The following is a 17577-nucleotide window of genomic DNA, read 5'->3' on the forward strand; positions in this document are numbered from 1 at the left end:
AATGAACTCACTCATACCGGCCAACATATTAAAAAAATCGAGATAAATGTATATTGAAAAGCAAAGAAATGAGAGAATATGCAAGTTTCGCTTAAATAAAAGGGTCTGAAAGGCTAGTTAGGAAAGTTTTTTTTTCATTTTGCATGCTCGAAGTAATAAACTAAAGGCTAACAAGTACAAAAAAACGAAATAAGTAAATTGAAAAAATTACAAAGACCAAAATGCAGCGGTAACTGATATGCAAAACAAGCTGCATCCTCGCACGCTATCGGAGGCAATGAGGCAATGCATATAAATATGTCAGTATGTATGTGTGCATGGACCCCTCGTAGTACTTGTACAATGATATCATTACCAGGCTTACTGTTAACAACAGTTGTGCAATCAGGCAGCAACGAACAAGCGATCCAAACTCTATGGAGCAACACACTCATCCAAGTAAGACCGCAATGGCGGTATGGTGAACTTGAGGCTGGGTGAGTGCATATTGCAAACACAACACACCATTGTCCACTGCCTCGACCCTTTAACGATCCATTATTGCCTGGCCACTACCCGCTGGCTGGTCAATGGCACGCAAAGCGCTCCAGCTCTCCAGCGATAATCTATATTTTTTTGTTGCTTTTATTCCTACTTCACTGCTTATTTTTTCTGTTCATTAAGCTGCGCTTTTTTCCTATATCTTTTCCGAGAAGGTGTGCCAGATAACACCAGCGCTGACGCTGAACTCAGTACCCTACGCTTCGACGCTTTAATTCTGCTCTGGATTTGAGCTTCAGTTTTTATTTTTCCCTCGAGCTGCTTAATTCCTCGCTACATTGTGTCGCTGTGTAGTGAAATCTTTAGCGCTGATTGTAGCAGTACATGGAAAATGCATGAATGAATAATGAGCAATGGTAACGAGCGTTGATTGTTCGGCGGATAGGATAATACTTGCTTTGCAACGGCAAACAGCGCCGTATGTGGGGGCCTAAAGCGTTGTAATTGAAGGGTATTAATGACATTGGCTTGCCACATAGGGCACCCAGTGGAGATTGGTACTTGGATAAATGGGTAGTAAAAGGTGGAGAGCATGTTATGTATGTAGACAAAGCTATTTACAAGGGAAAGGATTTATGTTGGAAGAGATTTAGTTTCGAAAAACTTATTTTTCTAAATCAAAAAACTATCATTTGAGTATCTCATAGTCGAAGAATTGAAACATGGGTGTGATCTCGAAAGTCTGAACGAAAGTAATAAGGGATCTCTTGATAATTATGAATCCAAACCCCTTTTAAAACCGTCATTAAGCAATATCTTTAGATTTAGTTCGATAGGAATTACGATTCGGTTATTGGCTATCGAAAGTCTGAGGACCACGAAAAAAACTGTTAAGAAAATATTGAAAACGGGGTTTAAATTAGCAGATTGTAAATCAGACTATATAAAAAAAAATTAAAAATATAGTTCCAAAAAACAACTAAAAAATATAATTCAGTTATCACCGCTACATTTGTCCTCAATATAGCTTTTCAAATCTGGGTTAAGATCACTTAAAATTCACGTAATGTACTCGTTATAAAATTTAAGAGCTAAGTAATAACTCACAGCTGATTCTGTGAAATTTGCAAATAATTAAAAGCGCAACGAAGATATAAATCACGTTGCAGCAAGGAAAACCCCAAGAGACAAGTACAAATATGTAATTGAATTAAGCGAAACGAAAGCGTTAAGAGCAAAAAATTAAGACAACAAAAAAGTGAGACAAAATATAAACATTAAAAAACACTAAATGAAACCATGAAATTTGATGGTTGATTTCAATTTTTTACCAAACTTTTGACTAACCATTTGCTTTGCTGCCAAAACCATAAATTTCAGAAATGCCATTTGACCAATAAACCGAAAAGTCACGAAAAGTTGACCTAAGAGTCGCGCGGCATGCGTGAGCGTGACGAGTTCGCACTACAGCGTCAAAAGCCCAAAACAAAAACAGTCAAGTCAAACGATCGCAAGTGAATACATGTACAACAACAATAACAAAGTACCATAAACCATGCATGAGTAAACATAATAAACGAGAAAACGCGCTCAGTTGTGGTTTTGCAGTTCAAGTGCTCAACGTGATGCAGCATAATACTCGTATAATATATCAGCGATAAAAGTCAAATCGAGCTGAGCAGAAATAAAGCAAAAATGGAACAGAAAATAAACGAGAAAGCAAAGAGTAAAAAATATATTGAAAACATAGCAGTAAAAAGGGACCAAGAGTATATAAAATATAAATCTTGAGAGATGTTAAATGACAAGTGAGTCAAAATAAACTAGTTGAAACGAAATGTTGAGAACAAAAACAGAACAAGAAAAAGTCATAAAAATTAGTAGAAAAAGAAGACAAAATGCGATAAAAATAATCAAACTAATTTTTAGACATTCGGTAATGTAAAAATTAAAGAGGCAGTAAAGAGATCTATTTTAGAGCAGGGATACTACTATGGATATATCATAAATCATAGATGTTATAGTGTATAGATAGATACATGGATAGTATAGATGTCGAATATAGGATCCCCAAAGTAGATTTCAAAGTGATTGAGGTAAAAAAGAAAAAGAAAAACATACCTAAAACTAAGGAATTACTACACAAAAATTTAAATCAGATAATCATCAAAGTTTCAAAAACTTATGGAAGGAGTGTATTTGAACGAACTTTGGTTGAACAATCTAATAAATCATATGTATCGGATTTTGATATTAAAGTTATAAATTATTGTCTCAATATGGAGAATTGCTATAGCTGAACTGGTTTAAGGCAGTAGTCTGCTTTACAGGCTTGAAAAAATCGATTTTTTGTTTTGTTTTAAATCTCTTCCAAGTTTAGTGGCCGAGGGTCGAGCAGATGCCGGCGATAGCAAAAAGAATATATGTCCGATCGAAAAAAACCAAAGTGATCTAGCTTCAGTATTAAATTATCTTCTATTTGAACTAAAAAAGTTGGACAAAATATTATTTAAACTACTTGTTTTGCAACATAAAGTCAATTTTTTTCTTAAAAAAGTGATTTTTTTTTCAAACTTCGAAATTTGGAATTTTATAACTTCTTCGGTAGTTTTTTAGTTCATAAAGAAAAGAAACTTATAAAAATTAAATAAAAAGTTGGTTCGACTGTTTCAGATGCGTCGCACGACCTCCATCACCGGCACTGATTTACAAGTACAGACTCCAGGCGCTCCAGAAAAATACTTACAACTTTGAAAAAATTCCAATATTTTTTAATAATAAATATTGTTTTTAAGCCTTATATATAGTACACTATCGTCTTAAAATTCCCTTTCAAAAAAAAAAATAGCTAAAAAAACGTTTTTTTTTTTCGGCTTCTAAAGTGACTGCTGCCTTAAGGGGGGGTAAGGTTTGACAATTTTTTTTTTTCATTTTTTTTATTTTTTATTTTTTTTTTGAACCATCAACACCTCAAGAATATTGTGTTAAAGTTTTAGGTCATTCGACGTCAATTGAAAGATAAACTAATAAACTAAAGAAAGCATTTTGATTTTTTGGTTTCGGATGATCCAGTGATGCTGTAGGCTGGTCACCGCATAACAACTTTTTTTCGAGGTGCCTGCAGAGATCGACGATAAATCCGTTATTCCTCGCTATTTTTCGATAAAACTTTTTTTAAGTATCCTTCAAATGTTGTACTTTCATATAATAATAAGTAAAATAAACCTACAGCAATAATTTTTTCTAAAAAAATTCATGAAAAAAGGTATTTTTTCGACGAAACAAATCTTACCCCCTCCTTAAGACAATACCAAAATAGGTGAAATAGAAAAGCAGGATCACTGAGAATGATTAATTTATAACATGTAATTGTCAAGTCTTCATAAAGTTTAGTCAGATCAGAAATTTTGATATGTTACTTGGGATCGAACGGATCTGAGAGGGTCCTCTTTTTATAAAGAACTAGCTGATATTTGGTTAGATATGTAAGGATCCATCAGTTGAGTTCGTGAACTAACCGATTAGTAGATTTAATGGTATACGAGTGTGTTCAAAAAATAACCGGATTTTTTTTTTTTTTTTTTGAATTTGGATAAAATGTTATTGTATGTCCGGTAGATTAATGATATCGATATAATGCACTTATGCCAGCACATCTTCCAATAGGGATTTTTGGGATAGTCTTTAGCACTTTCAGCGATTTATCTTAATTTAGCATGTAAAAAGACGCGCTTCTAAGGTTATCTTTATTTTTGGAAATAGAAAAAGACATGTGAATATGACCTTCTATTTAGAAGGTGTCGAGCATTTTAAACAATTTTATCAACAATTTGAAATACTTTGGGAAAAAACTAAATATTTTTATAAAATCAAAGAAACAAAAGCACTGCTAATAATCATCTAATCGAAGTAAAATAGAAGACAAATGCTTGGCAACAAAATCGCAATTCAAAGTAACAACAGCTTCGCAACAATTACTTTTGCTGTCAATTCATTGTTGTCAAGCTGTTGATCACTCAACGAGCGTGTTGTTGTGGCTTTGTGCGCCATCATCATCATCTTGATCACCATTGCTTTTGTAATTGCTACGCATATTGCTGCAATTGCTGTTGAAATCGCAAGTGAGCAAAGCAAGAGGCTTGAAGCAACGACAGCGAATCGCTCACGCGTCTGCGCGTTTATCTTTTCAATGTCAGCCAGTGTCAACGCATTGCGGCTGCCACGCATATTTACGAAGCAATGCACACACCTCATTCGAAACACACACACGGGCATTAAACTGTGTTGATATTCATTCATTGTGGCAATTAAAGCGTCTCAGCTGTGCATTGGAAACTTAAGACGCGGCTTGTCGAATTCCCACGATCACGCCTCATCTACGCGCAGCTGCAGAGCTCAGCGCTGCATTGCGTTGCCTGCGGCTTTTGCCATTTGCAAACTCACCTTTGCTTCGGTGTATCCACTATCTTTTAGCACAGTGTGTTTTGCGTTTCTATTTCTATTTATTTTCATTTGTTCAGCTTGAGCTTCTTTTACAAAGCTTGACTTGATTGCTATTTGATTTGTTATTGCTTTGCTTTGGTGCGGTTGAAGAGGCGCGCAAAGTAAAGAGCTTGGCCGAAGATGTGGTACAAAGATCAAGCGTCAAGGCCTATTTCAATGTTGATTTTAGCAGGCAATTAGTTATGAGCGTACACTAAATATCAGAAGTGCGCTGTTGGGACCCATAATTGGCACTCGAGGGACTCAAGTGATTTTGCGCAAACTCTCGAGTTAAAGGTGGTTGATTTTAAAAAGTGACATATTACAGGGTGCCATATCGAGTTATCTTAACTTAGAAATCGGGTAGACATTTTGGTCAAAAAGATCCTTATAAGTATATTTAAGTACGAATATGTAATCAAGAATAATAGAGTTCAAACTACAAACTCTGAATGTAAGGCAAGACACGCTCCGTTTGACACAAATTGTCAAAGTTTCTTAATGATTGTAAACAAAGTCTTCTCCTTATATCATTCATGACCTCACGAACTAATTATCTGTCAAACGGTTTCCAAAAAAAGTAACGGAAAGTGTCATAATCTATATCATTCATAGATATACCATGTATCAAGAGCTGTCATCACTGTAATATGATAACAACATAACCAGTGGATAGTTTCTCAATATTGCTCATTAGGTTTCGAATTATTAAATATCTTAAGTTGAGATCTTTGAACTTATCTCCGGTTTTATTTAATTAGAGCAGTTTTATTTAAATATCTGATGACTGTTCTATGCTTTCAATTGTATTATCTCAATGGACTTCAATGACTCTTCAGCAAAAATTCTTGATTTTCTAAAGTTGCTTTATAAACATGGTCTTCGAAACAAGCGCTATATGTTCTGAATGTTCTTGTGTTATATGGATAAATCACGGAATTGTAGAATGTTATAGTGAATACCCTGAAAAACTCTTCTTTCAAGTATAACAGTTTAAACTTAAAGGTGACGCTCTTTTTATGATGGTAATCCTGGATTTTTTTATAGTAATCCTAGAAAACTATTCAAGAATTATTCTCTGAATAGTACATAATAATCAAAGGATTAAGAAACAAAGTATGTAAGCACGGCTTCAGCTCATAAGTAAATATGTTTTGAACTTTAAATCTCTGAGATTTTAGCTAACCTTGAACGCTTAATGAATTTACTAAATAATCTTAAAAGAAACACATACAAAAAACATACATATTTATTTTACATACATACTTAAATATAAATATTGTGTTTAACACTCACTTACTTAACACAACTCATAATGTAAGACATACTATTTGTGATGCTAAGCTGGTCTTTGTTTTGTAACATGCCAGCAAATTCAAGTTCAAGGTGTGGCTTTTTTAACGGTTTTACTCGCTTATTTGTTAGCATGAAAATGCAAAAAAACCAAACACGAATTTGAATACGAAAGAGCCAAGCCAAAAGTATTGCCAACAGTTACTTTATTCGGAAGAAGTGGTGGAGTTTTCGGCTGATTTTATTGTAGCAATAATTTAAATATTTCATGAAACACCAACAATTAAATAAATCTTCATGACGAAAACGAAGACTTATCAGTTTGCTTCATTAGCAAAAAATATTTGAATGGTTACTCTTAGTGTTGGCTATAATATCAGCTGTTTTGCTGACGTCACTTTAGCAGAGTTTCAAAATTGACAAGACGATAATTCTTTCAGTGTCATATGTTATTTATTAGTATATTTTAGTAAGAACTAATCCTAATCTTTATAGGAGTAACAGGAACAATTAAATTAAAGATATTCGGAAAGATGAAAATCTCTTGTAGAATGTAGGATTTCCTCAGCTCCTTAGGATTCCAACAAAATAAATAATAGTTTATAACAATTAAAGGTCTTAGGGACAGATAACATCCAAAAAATATAGAGAGAAACGCCTTCAAAGAGTAGAATAGATGCAACAGACAAAAAAACAACGACGAATCCAAACAATTATCAACTGATATCCACAAAGCAGAAGAATTTCTCATTTTCACTTCATGTGGGATTTTTTGGGCTTCAACAGAATATATTATGTGACTTATTAAAACCTTGAACTATTACCGGATTATGAATGGTATAAGTTTTGCAAATATTAAGAGAGATTTCTAGGCTATCTAGAGGGATATTTAGGTATTACTGGATTAAGAAAAACATTTTGATTCAAAATCAGAATTCAAAACACAGGAACTATTTATAAGAAATATTTGAATATTTAAACTCTATTGAAACAAAGATATCTTGGTTATAGGTATCCGGAACATTTTATTCAGCGAAGAACAATCAATTCGAGAGTATTCTACAAAACTTAGCGAGTAATGTTTTATGCCGTTAACAATAACAACACGGTCGACTGAACAGCAACATATATAAAGATTATGATTCGAAGGCTTTAATTACGTGTAAATTAGCTATGGACCGATTCAAACATATGTACAATAATAAATTAACTTATTTGCAATAGAATTATCAAAATTAATTAGAAAGGAATTATTAAGCAATTTGCTAATTTTGCTTAATTTCATTTTCTGTTTATTTCATTAGTTTTTTTAATGGAAATAGGAAATTGATTATTTGCTAACGGCGCAATTCAAGGTTTAAAAAATCATTAGCAAAATCAGTTTCTTGCAATCTTTTTTTTACAATTTGCAGATATGTATGTTATATAAATATATGAAAATGTTAATTATTTGTTAAACAAATTGAAAATTTTGTAATTTTTATATTTTTTACATTTTTTTATATTTCATACATATGTACTCGCTTTAATATGAAAGACAGTCTATAGTAAGAAAAAATCAAGGCGAACCAGCTTGATTACCACAAGAAAAGCATTACATTACTTTACAGTATAACAGTAATGCAGTAATTATAACTTGCTGGCAATGAAATTAAATGTAACTTAGTTATTTGTTTTCAGTTTTTTTCGAAATTCTTCTCAAAGCGTGTACAACTGTCTTCAAAGTGACTCTCACAAATCAGAAAACAGCTGAGACTACGGCGATGACAGTTGAATGTACTCTATTGTCACATACAATACGAGTAATTATAAATACACACGATATGGTAGTAAAACCCTCGAAACTACGCTCAGCTCAGCTGATGTCGTAAGTACCACATACGGAAAACTTAGCGCTCAGACAACCCTACATAACTACACACATCATAAACGCTCGACATTTCATTGCCACTATGTACTAATTACATGCTCGCGATCTATACACGAACACTTTAAACCTGTGTGTTGCGACTAAGAAGTCTTGCGGTCAATTAACCTAAGACAAGACAAGTTGGCAGCAACCAGACTGTGGACTGGTTACCACAGTGGCGAATGGAAAATAAAATCATTAAGCACACTCGGCAAGCATAGTAATAAAGCTTAAGAAGTGAAAGAAACAAGTGCAGCAATAAAAAAAAGAAAATCACATAAAAAGTACTCGCCGTAAGACAGTCTCTTGGCTTTGTTGTCTGTCTGTCTGTCTGTCTCTTCCCTCAAACCAATTCTGATTTATGTTGTGTCACACACGTTCTTGTCTTGCCTTGCAAATACACTAACCGTTCGAGCTTAACCGGCTAGAGGTGGCATGTCACATTTGTCACTAAAGTGGGCGCTCTTTGGGAACCACTTCGAGGCCTATGACCGTCCGACGACGACGTAGAATTGTTGTTGAGTCACATAGACTTATGTTGTGAAATTGTGAGAAATACTCGTAAAGTGGAAACTACTTGCTTTGTAGTAACTTGTTATGTGTGGGGAATTATTGCGTAATATTGAAGTAGTAGTTTGTACATAGTAGGTTTTGAAATGAGAGCAGATTGGTGGGACAAAGGAATTATATAAGCTTTGAGTAGGTAATCTTAGAAACAAACCAATTTTCCGAGGACTTGCTTCAGGCAACCTACTAGATCGGCCTCTGGTTTTTTGATTAGGTTTCTTTATAAGATCTCATTCGGATCATGGTGTGTACCAAAAGCGGATATTCGAGTGTTAAAAACAGCAGAATTGTCGAGAATCCGAAGAAGCGGCTGAGATACGACTTCTGTTTGATTTTTGTTAGAAAGCATTTCTTTTGGGATCACTATTCAGCGTTCTTTTAGTAATAAATTTAAATAGTTTTTTTAAACAATGAGTGAGACAAGTTTCATGACCAATACATGATCCTAAATGTGTAGAGTCGATCATAAATAAAAGGTTTTGAGGAATCGCTTCTTTATATTTAACGCTAACACGATGCTTTTCGGTAATAATATTCAATAATTTTTCAATAAAACAAGTTCGATGGTTAGAATACTTAGAATACTCATTCGGATTAAGTGTTTAGGGTCCCTAGAGAGTCACGGAAAAATGTGTGGTCGGTTATAGGACAGTTCATCTTTTTTAAAGTTGAAAGAGAAGACTAGAGACAGCAGAAACACAGATAAGAGAGATTTCAAGTTACTAAAGCGGTTGTAGGATTTCATCTGACATACGATAAAATGGTAACTTTGTGCAAAAACCCAGTTATCGAAAATATATAATTTTTATAAAATTTAACTCTAGATTCTTGGGGAATATGGTTCTGAAAGGAGCATGAGCGCAAGTTCCAAAATAACTTCTTTAAAATATGAGTCTTATTACAACGTCTAAAAAATGTGTCCTCTGTTAAAGGACGATTTCGTCATATATGTCACATGGTAAATAACACCGCACTAACCTTTTACTTTTTACCAATAAGTATTTTGTTCAACTGTCACTCAAAGTGCTTGAATTATAGACGGATTTCGAAGGTATAGTGTTATTTATATTGTTAGACAAAACCATTAACTTGCCACCTTAGTTGTCATTCAATTGTCACAAATGCACTGATTGTTTGTTGATAGTTATAAAATCAAGCTTAATTAATTTAAATCGTATTAAATTCAACAAATTGTAAGTGATATGAAAATTTTGTGGCTTCACCCGACATAATGTCAAATCGCACAACAAGCACCACATATATTCGTCAATCATACAGCACGTCAAGCAGCCAGCCAATCAAATCAGGCAATCAACAGTTCAGCTCAGTCAGCCACACGATTTAAAAACAGTAGCAATAATATTGAGTGTCACTTACGTAACCGGTTATTTAAATAATTCAATTTTCATATAATGATTGCGCCGTGATGCATGACAAAAAGGGCATTAATGGATTATGACAAGTGAATGCAAAAAAAAACTTACAATATTGAAAGTCATATTTGCAATTAATTACATATAGATAGCAGTGAGTATTGAAGTGTGAAATATACAATTTTTAGCAAAAAAAAAAAAAATAATTCTGATATTACAATCAAGTAAATTCTGAAAAAAATCGTTAAACTATTTTTGTTATAGAGGTTTCCAGATTTTTTCGAATTGTAAGGAGTGCGACTTCGATAAACTGTGGATTAAATATATAATTGCCTAAATGTAGGCAACACTCACAGCTATTTTATATATAGAAAAATCTCATTGCCTACATTCAGGATGATGAGGTAAAAAATAAGTATTTAAAAATTAGAAAACTGATGAAATGTTGATCATAATTCATCTTTACATCAATTATATCAAGAATTGAAATTTGTTCTATAATTTTCTCGAAAAATTTACACTTTAAGCACCATTATCACTCACTTAATTTTCCCTACTCCAGTGCAATAACTGACTCTCTCTCTCTCTTTTACCCCGCTCGCAAGTTTATGCTACAGTTGACAGCCACCCTCAAATGCCTTTTCAGTCATTGTCTACGTCTGCAACTGCCACTCGGTCGTTGGAGTTCATTGCAACCTTCATTCCCCCCTTCAATGTAACTGACTGACGACATTGTCTGGCGCTGAATCTCCCCATCACTTTCATTCACTTACGCTCATTCTTCGCTCCGTTTCTCTTGTTTGTTTATATTATCGACCTTCGGAATACGGAAAATGCCGGCTGTTCGCCGGTTGTAAAGTTTTACTGTTCCACTCTTTCACCGTATAATGTTTGTCTACCGGAAAGTATACAAAGGAAACACACATTTGGTTTTCCGGCTGCATAGACGCCACGACTCTCGCCCCAAAAAGTGAGTAAGTGGCGAGAGCATAACAACCCCAAAAGTTGCATTTGTTGTGTTTTTTTTTTCGATTTCAACCAAGGCAACGTCCGACCGCCAGTTACCCCAACTTTGGACGGCTTTAATAGATGATACTTTTGACTTTTGATATTCGTAACATTGTCTGCTGTCTGCGTGTATCCTTTATGTGTTTCCCTGTTAGCTCCTTTGAGATTTATATAGTACATGCTTTGTGCAGAGGGCATTGGTTTCGACATGCCTTCGATGGCTTTCACTGCTTCTCTTTGTGTCGCTATCAAAGCGCTCACACTTCCTTGTGCATTTCATTATGAAATTGCTTGGCGGTGGAGCAACGTGGCATGTTAGGATGCATGCCACAAACTGTGTTAACATTTCATTTAAGGATTTCAACAGGGGAGTTCTAGCAAATATTTCTATATGTATGAGCGTTTATGAGCTGTCATCTGTAGTGTAGAGTGTGGAAGTAAGGACACAAGGGGCTTTCTAGGCGTCATCTGGCACTGACTGACTATGTCGTTAATTTACTTTTTGTTCATTGGTAATATTTTGTACGGTTTTTAGTGGTGATTTTTGTTGCTTGAAGTTTCTGTCATTGTTGACTCATTCTCTTCTTCTCTGATTAACCAGTAATTAGTACTAATGTGATAGAAATTAATTTACCCTTTTTCTGATTTGATATTTAACAAATAGCTCATGCAATGAGCAAGATACCAAACCCTAACAGATATGACACCCCTGCTGTGTTTTAATAAATTTATTAATACCCCAAAATTGGTATGAAAATCAAAAAAGCTTTTTTTTCATTTTAACTTCGAAAAATAAGCAGAAAGTTAGGGCGAAATTCGGGTGTAACCGACAATTTTAACCTGTCGCAAATTATTTATCTAATTTCATTACGAGAACACACAATTTGACTCATATATTTGGCATAAAACTCACTGGAAAAACGAAAATCATTATATATAGTACATGAGAACAGAGAATTACTAGACCGATGGCACTTATTTTCCCCACCACGCTATATAATATCCAATACACTCTATATATGTATATACGCTCACTTAATTTTTCTAAGATATCTTACATATTAACCGATATATAAGGTATAAAGACCACCGCATGTTTGAAAACCTTAATGTTAGATATATGGAAGCTAGTGGGAATTATCATGCGAGTTCACACAAAGAACACATTATTAGAAGAAAAAGATTCTCTCAAAATTTCCTTAAAATATCTGAGAGATTTACCGGTACTTTCGATCTGGGCCTTGAGATTTCTAGACTTAAAGCCCGATTTCGACAATTTTCAAATGAATGATGCCACACCTCAAATATTATGTACCAATTTTGGTTTAAATAGTTGGAGCAGTTCCTGAGATATGATTTTTGACCCAGAAGTGGGTTACGACACGCCCATTTTCCTTTTTTAAACAAAACTGAGCACTTTTCTTACATTTCTTCGGTGAAATTCTGTTCTTATACTGTTGATTTTCAAAAACATTTAAGATTAAATCGAAAAGTGGTAAGTAAATCTGGCCACGAATCACTCACCCGATCTTAGCAACAGTGTTTAAAAAAATAATAAAAATATGGTAACTCTATAAGCTACAATACTGGATTAAGCGAAATATTTTTGCTGATTTTTCTCATCAAAGAAATTGCGGCAAATTACCAAGAAAGTTCCTCTTTCAGTTTTATTTAGCCGACTGACATTCCATGATGTATGTATATATTTGATTTCTCTATTATTTTTATTCATTTAAATTTTTTAATTCTTAATGACTAATTATATTATTTTATATGAATTTTGATAAAAAAAAATTTACTGAATACTGTTCCACTTTTACGTTTACTTCCTCCCAATTTGCACTACTGATTTGTTCTGATTTATTTATTACGCTGTGATTCATCAATTAAAATAGCCGCACTTTGTTTTCTAAATTATAATTTACAATTTCACCATGGTGTATTTTTAAAATTTATATAAAAAATTTGACATTGTTGTTTATTAACCAGCAACACATACATTTTAACACAATTTCCGTTGGTATTCTTAGTAAATCATTTGCGTATTTTCTTGTATATTTTGTGATAAAATTATTTGTTGAAATTTTTTCCCGTATAAAAACTACGCTTATCGCTTCAACGTTTGCCTTTATTTTTTTTGTTTTAATAAACTGTATTTATAGATTGTCTAAAACTAAAAATTCTTTTACTTTCTTTACTACAGTTCGGTAAATATCGGTGAGCTGCGAATCTCGTGATGCAAGTTTTTATATAAACACAAGTAAACCTATTAAAAAGGAACCGATGGCGACAGTGGGAATTTTTTGCCGGTGTAACTTAAATAAATATGCTAATATTTGCATATTAAACTCACGTTTTTAGTTCCGCTTACATCTTACGTGGTTCTTACATGGATCTTACTACTCTCTTGTAAAAAGAATTACACGTGACAGCGACAACAAAGTGATACAACTGTGTAAAGAGAGAGCATCCATCTCTATTTCATTATGCCAGTCTACTTGATTTATACCAGTTGTTTGTTCGATTCGCCACTTCTCAAAGTTTGACTAATCGATGACAGCTTACGAATCACCTGTCATATGTACATTAATATATAATTTCTCTAATTTATAGCGCTTTTATTTTTTCAAAAAGTATTCCTCGAAACATTCACCTAATTATGGATGACATCATTACACTTTATTTAGCTCCCCGATGTTGGTAAATATTGTAGGAAGAGTTATGCACGTTTATCACGTTAGCTTGTAGTGTTATTATTATAATGTCGTGATGCTGAAGATCTGCAAAGCAACTGAAAAGAGTCAACACTAAAGCCAATAGGGGTATAAAAATCACCAAAGGCGTAAGGAGATAAGAATTTCGCCTGCAAACTCTTATATACATATGAAATACGAGGGTGAGTTAGAAGATATTCGGAGTGAGAAAGCAATATTAGTAATCTAGATCATTACATTGGCTATACAGAAGATCTGAAACTTGAACACTTCTATCAATTACAAGGTCAGCTTTCTTTCGTTCCAATTGAAAATTCCCAAAAAAAATTTTGTTTCTCAACCGGAGGGTCTACTCATACTGCAACAAGGAATGTATTAATTTTGATGAAGATGGCCATTCTATAAGTAATAACCAGCAGGTTCACAAAATTCGCGAACTCGCTTCTTTCTAGTCAAAGTTTTTAGTATAGTACGTAGTATAGCCTTCGTCAGTCCAACTATACTTTTTGAATGATAGAAATACTAATCAGTGCTTTATTATTAGATCCTTAGCACCGTTCACCTAAAACTGAGAAAACGGATATCAATTGTATGACAACAGGGACGAGAAAATTTTAAGATATACCGAATTCGATAAGGCATTAGCGTGCCTGCCTTCGATATAATATAGATTACTTAGAAACGTCGATAACAAAGATATTTTTAGGGTAGAAAAATCCAGCATTTCATTCAAAAAAGTCCACCCTCGTAGCGCGTTGTTGAATAACGAGATGTGTGAGCTAAAACAATCAAGACTCAAAGAAAAGTGTCTGCTCTTTGAAGGTAGAGTCGAGTTCGTTGTATGCTGTTTACTGACCAACTCTTTGTCACAGATAACGCCTGATAAGCTGAGCAAGCATTAGGTTTCGAAAATTCGCAGCTACCGAACAATATATAAAATCAGCTTCCTTCTTAGGGGCCAACATAGTTTTGCGAAATTCGAACGACGAGCAACAACTCGCCGCATACAGTGAAAAAATCTACTATTGCTTGAAAAGTTCCCTACAAACCGCAAACTTGGAGTACTACGCGACAGCATTAAAGGCAACTAGCGCCGATCAAATAGTGAAATTACGCAAAAGTCGTCGAAGACGCGAAGAGAACCAATATGCTAAAACTGGTAATAACAATACTTTTGACCGCCGCCTTGCAGCCGGCAATGTCCCAAATACCGCACAGTGTCGGTCTGCCATCCCAACAGGGCTTGGCACGTTTGCTTTTCACCTCGCGAATTACGGCGCTGAATCCGCAAGTGTCGGTGGCGTGTTTCACCGACTACATCGGGCATTCAAATTCGATCAGCGAAGCTTACGGACAGGACTACAAGCATTGCCTGGTCGAAGCGAGCGAGGAACGCAAACAAATTGACGGGGTTTCGGCGAAGGAACGTCGAGAAGTTGTGGAAGCTTCCGAGGTGGTATGCAGTAGTCTACGCGCTTGTAATGAGCACAACAACACTATGGAACTGTTCAATTGTCACACGAAAATTGTAAGTATATTTTGAGGAGTGATTTAGAATTGAGAAGGTCAAGTCAGTGGTGTTTAAAATAATGGAAATATTTAATCAAAATTTTGAGACAATACCAAAATCGATTGGGAATTATAAAAACGTGAAATCGATTGATTTCGGTGGGGTTTTGGTTTAGATTTTTTTTTAACCTGAGCACTCAAATGTCAAAATCTTAGGTATGTGTTTTATTATTTGACTTTCCCAAAGACTAACAGGAAAAGTGGTTAAGGATAGTAAGTCTAAATGTTCTGATGATGCTGGAGTGGAGAACTTAACTCGTGGTAAAGACAATAGAGTAATCATCACGAGAGATAAAATCATCGCCAAACTGAGGAAAAATAGAACTCAGTTACCAATAGATCGATTTATCGACTCAAAAGCAAATAGGTTCTAAAGAGAAGTCCTGGGATAACTTCGAATGATACTCTAGGGATTTAAAAAAGGTTTTTAGGATTTTAATAGGTAATGATACTAAGAAAACAAACATTTTTTTACATATCCTCCCACAGGGTTCAGAGAACACAAAAGCGACCTACAGCATATCGGGTAATGCCTCCGAACATGCAACCGTATTGCAAGAACGCTATCGTCTAGTCGATTTGCATCATCAGCAGTGTTGTCAACGTGCTGAGCGACGCTATGTCTCAGATACAGCTAGTAATTACAACTATCTGCAGGGTTGTCTAGATGGACGGGTCAAGCCAAGACTCGAATTTTCGTCAACAACAGTACAACCAACGACAAGCTCCACAACAACCACAACGACCACTGAAGCACCAGCACCATCTCCGCCTCCATCGACATTTCCACCACCCACCTACGAAGAACTAACGACCACTGAACAGTCACAAAATCTACAAAAACAAGTTGAACAGATTTTAAACTTGTTAAACTGACCACCGGCAAAATCAAACGATTTTTCGGTGGTTAAATAATACCAAAAAGTATGTGAAGTGAATAGAAATGTAAGAAATAAATAAATAAAGGGAAAATAAATTCAAAAATTAATGTTTTTTTGTGCAGATTTCTTTTTTCCCATTTTTGAATTCTTTCGCCAAACATTTGCATATTTGCACCCGAGCATGTTTGCGATTTGTGCAAATTTTTCAGTAATTCAATATCGGCACGTTTGCCAACACACACAGGCAGTTAAGTGCACTTCAAAGTCGTGTTAAGTGTCGGGCGGAAAATCAACCCTGTTTCGCAACGAACTGTCCAATCAGCAGAAAAAGGGATTATAAGCCCGATTTGTTTAAGAAGTGTAAATATTTTGCCAAATTAACAATGCAATCGGAGATGTGAGTCGATTTTGCAAATTCTGGCGCGTGACTCAGGTGCATCACTTACATACACAACCCCGACGGAGTCTACGAGTTGGAGCAAACCCTTTCATTTGTCACGACTGTCGACTGCATTATCTACGAATTTCCGTTTGAATATATCAACTTTGTTTATTTATTGCTCACGTGTCGTTTTTTAAGCAAACACAGATATTTTGATCATTAGCAGAGTAGATAAACAGAACTTTTCTTTTTACTTAGACTCACACTAAATATTTAGCTGCCACATTTTGCACCACGCTCAAGCGTAAAGTATATAATTGTATATTTTTTTATTTTTGGTTCAGCATCACTTACCTGCAAAGAAAAGAGAAAAAATAAAAATTAAATATTTTGCGAGATAAAAATATTTTTAATAAATTGTTTATGGCGTTATGTTAACTTGCGGACAGGAAGTAAATTTTGCGTGCATTTGGTATGAAAATATTTGCGCGAAATAATGCGTCAGCGCATACTTTGCATAGCTGATATGCGATATTTATGAAAATATTTGTTTCAATATTTTTTGTTTTTTGGAATGACGAGGAAGCACGTGCAGGAGAAAGCGCTCAATCTTATGTAGAATATTTACCATCACACATAGCTTTTTCGTATATCACAAGATGGCCTATAAGTATCACATACTTCAGAAGAGTAACGGATAGGTAAATTTAGTATACGATCTACAAAATAAAGCAGCCTCTCGAAGAATGGCTTCAATTGCTCATTAAAATTTACTACATAAAAACTTTGAAGGAAAAATTAGATGTCTCTAAATGAGGTAACCTCTTACAGGATATAAATAACAGCGCTGATCTCAATTTAATATTCATTTAAACCAATCAAATATATAACCCTTTTTAATTGCTTCCGAAATAGTACG

The 17577-nt window shown here is 34.5% G+C and overlaps 2 protein-coding genes across 19 annotated transcripts in view; one reads left to right on the forward strand and one right to left on the reverse strand.

Moving 5' to 3' along the window:
- The window catches only part of LOC105220753 (supervillin), a 363739-nt gene that overhangs the window by 60823 nt on the left and 285339 nt on the right, over positions 1-17577 (reverse strand). The gene's annotated exons all lie outside the window — the stretch shown is intronic.
- On the forward strand, positions 14777-16383 carry LOC105220756 (uncharacterized). Its single transcript, XM_011197244.3, has 2 exons — positions 14777-15354; positions 15885-16383. The coding sequence occupies exons 1-2, from the start codon at positions 14974-14976 to the stop codon at positions 16269-16271; spliced, it is 768 nt and encodes a 255-aa protein (XP_011195546.2). The 5' UTR covers positions 14777-14973; the 3' UTR covers positions 16272-16383.

The sequence above is a fragment of the Zeugodacus cucurbitae genome, chromosome 4, assembly GCF_028554725.1.
Source record: "Zeugodacus cucurbitae isolate PBARC_wt_2022May chromosome 4, idZeuCucr1.2, whole genome shotgun sequence".
NCBI lineage: Eukaryota > Metazoa > Arthropoda > Insecta > Diptera > Tephritidae > Zeugodacus > Zeugodacus cucurbitae.

Excerpts from the sequence above, each read along its gene's own strand:
- LOC105220756 (XM_011197244.3), top strand. The coding sequence starts at position 14,974 with ATGCTAAAACTGGTAATAACAATACTTTTGACCGCCGCCTTGCAGCCG. Across the intron at positions 15,355-15,884 it reads TCAATTGTCACACGAAAATT|GGTTCAGAGAACACAAAAGC; the intron begins GTAAGTATATTT and ends ATCCTCCCACAG.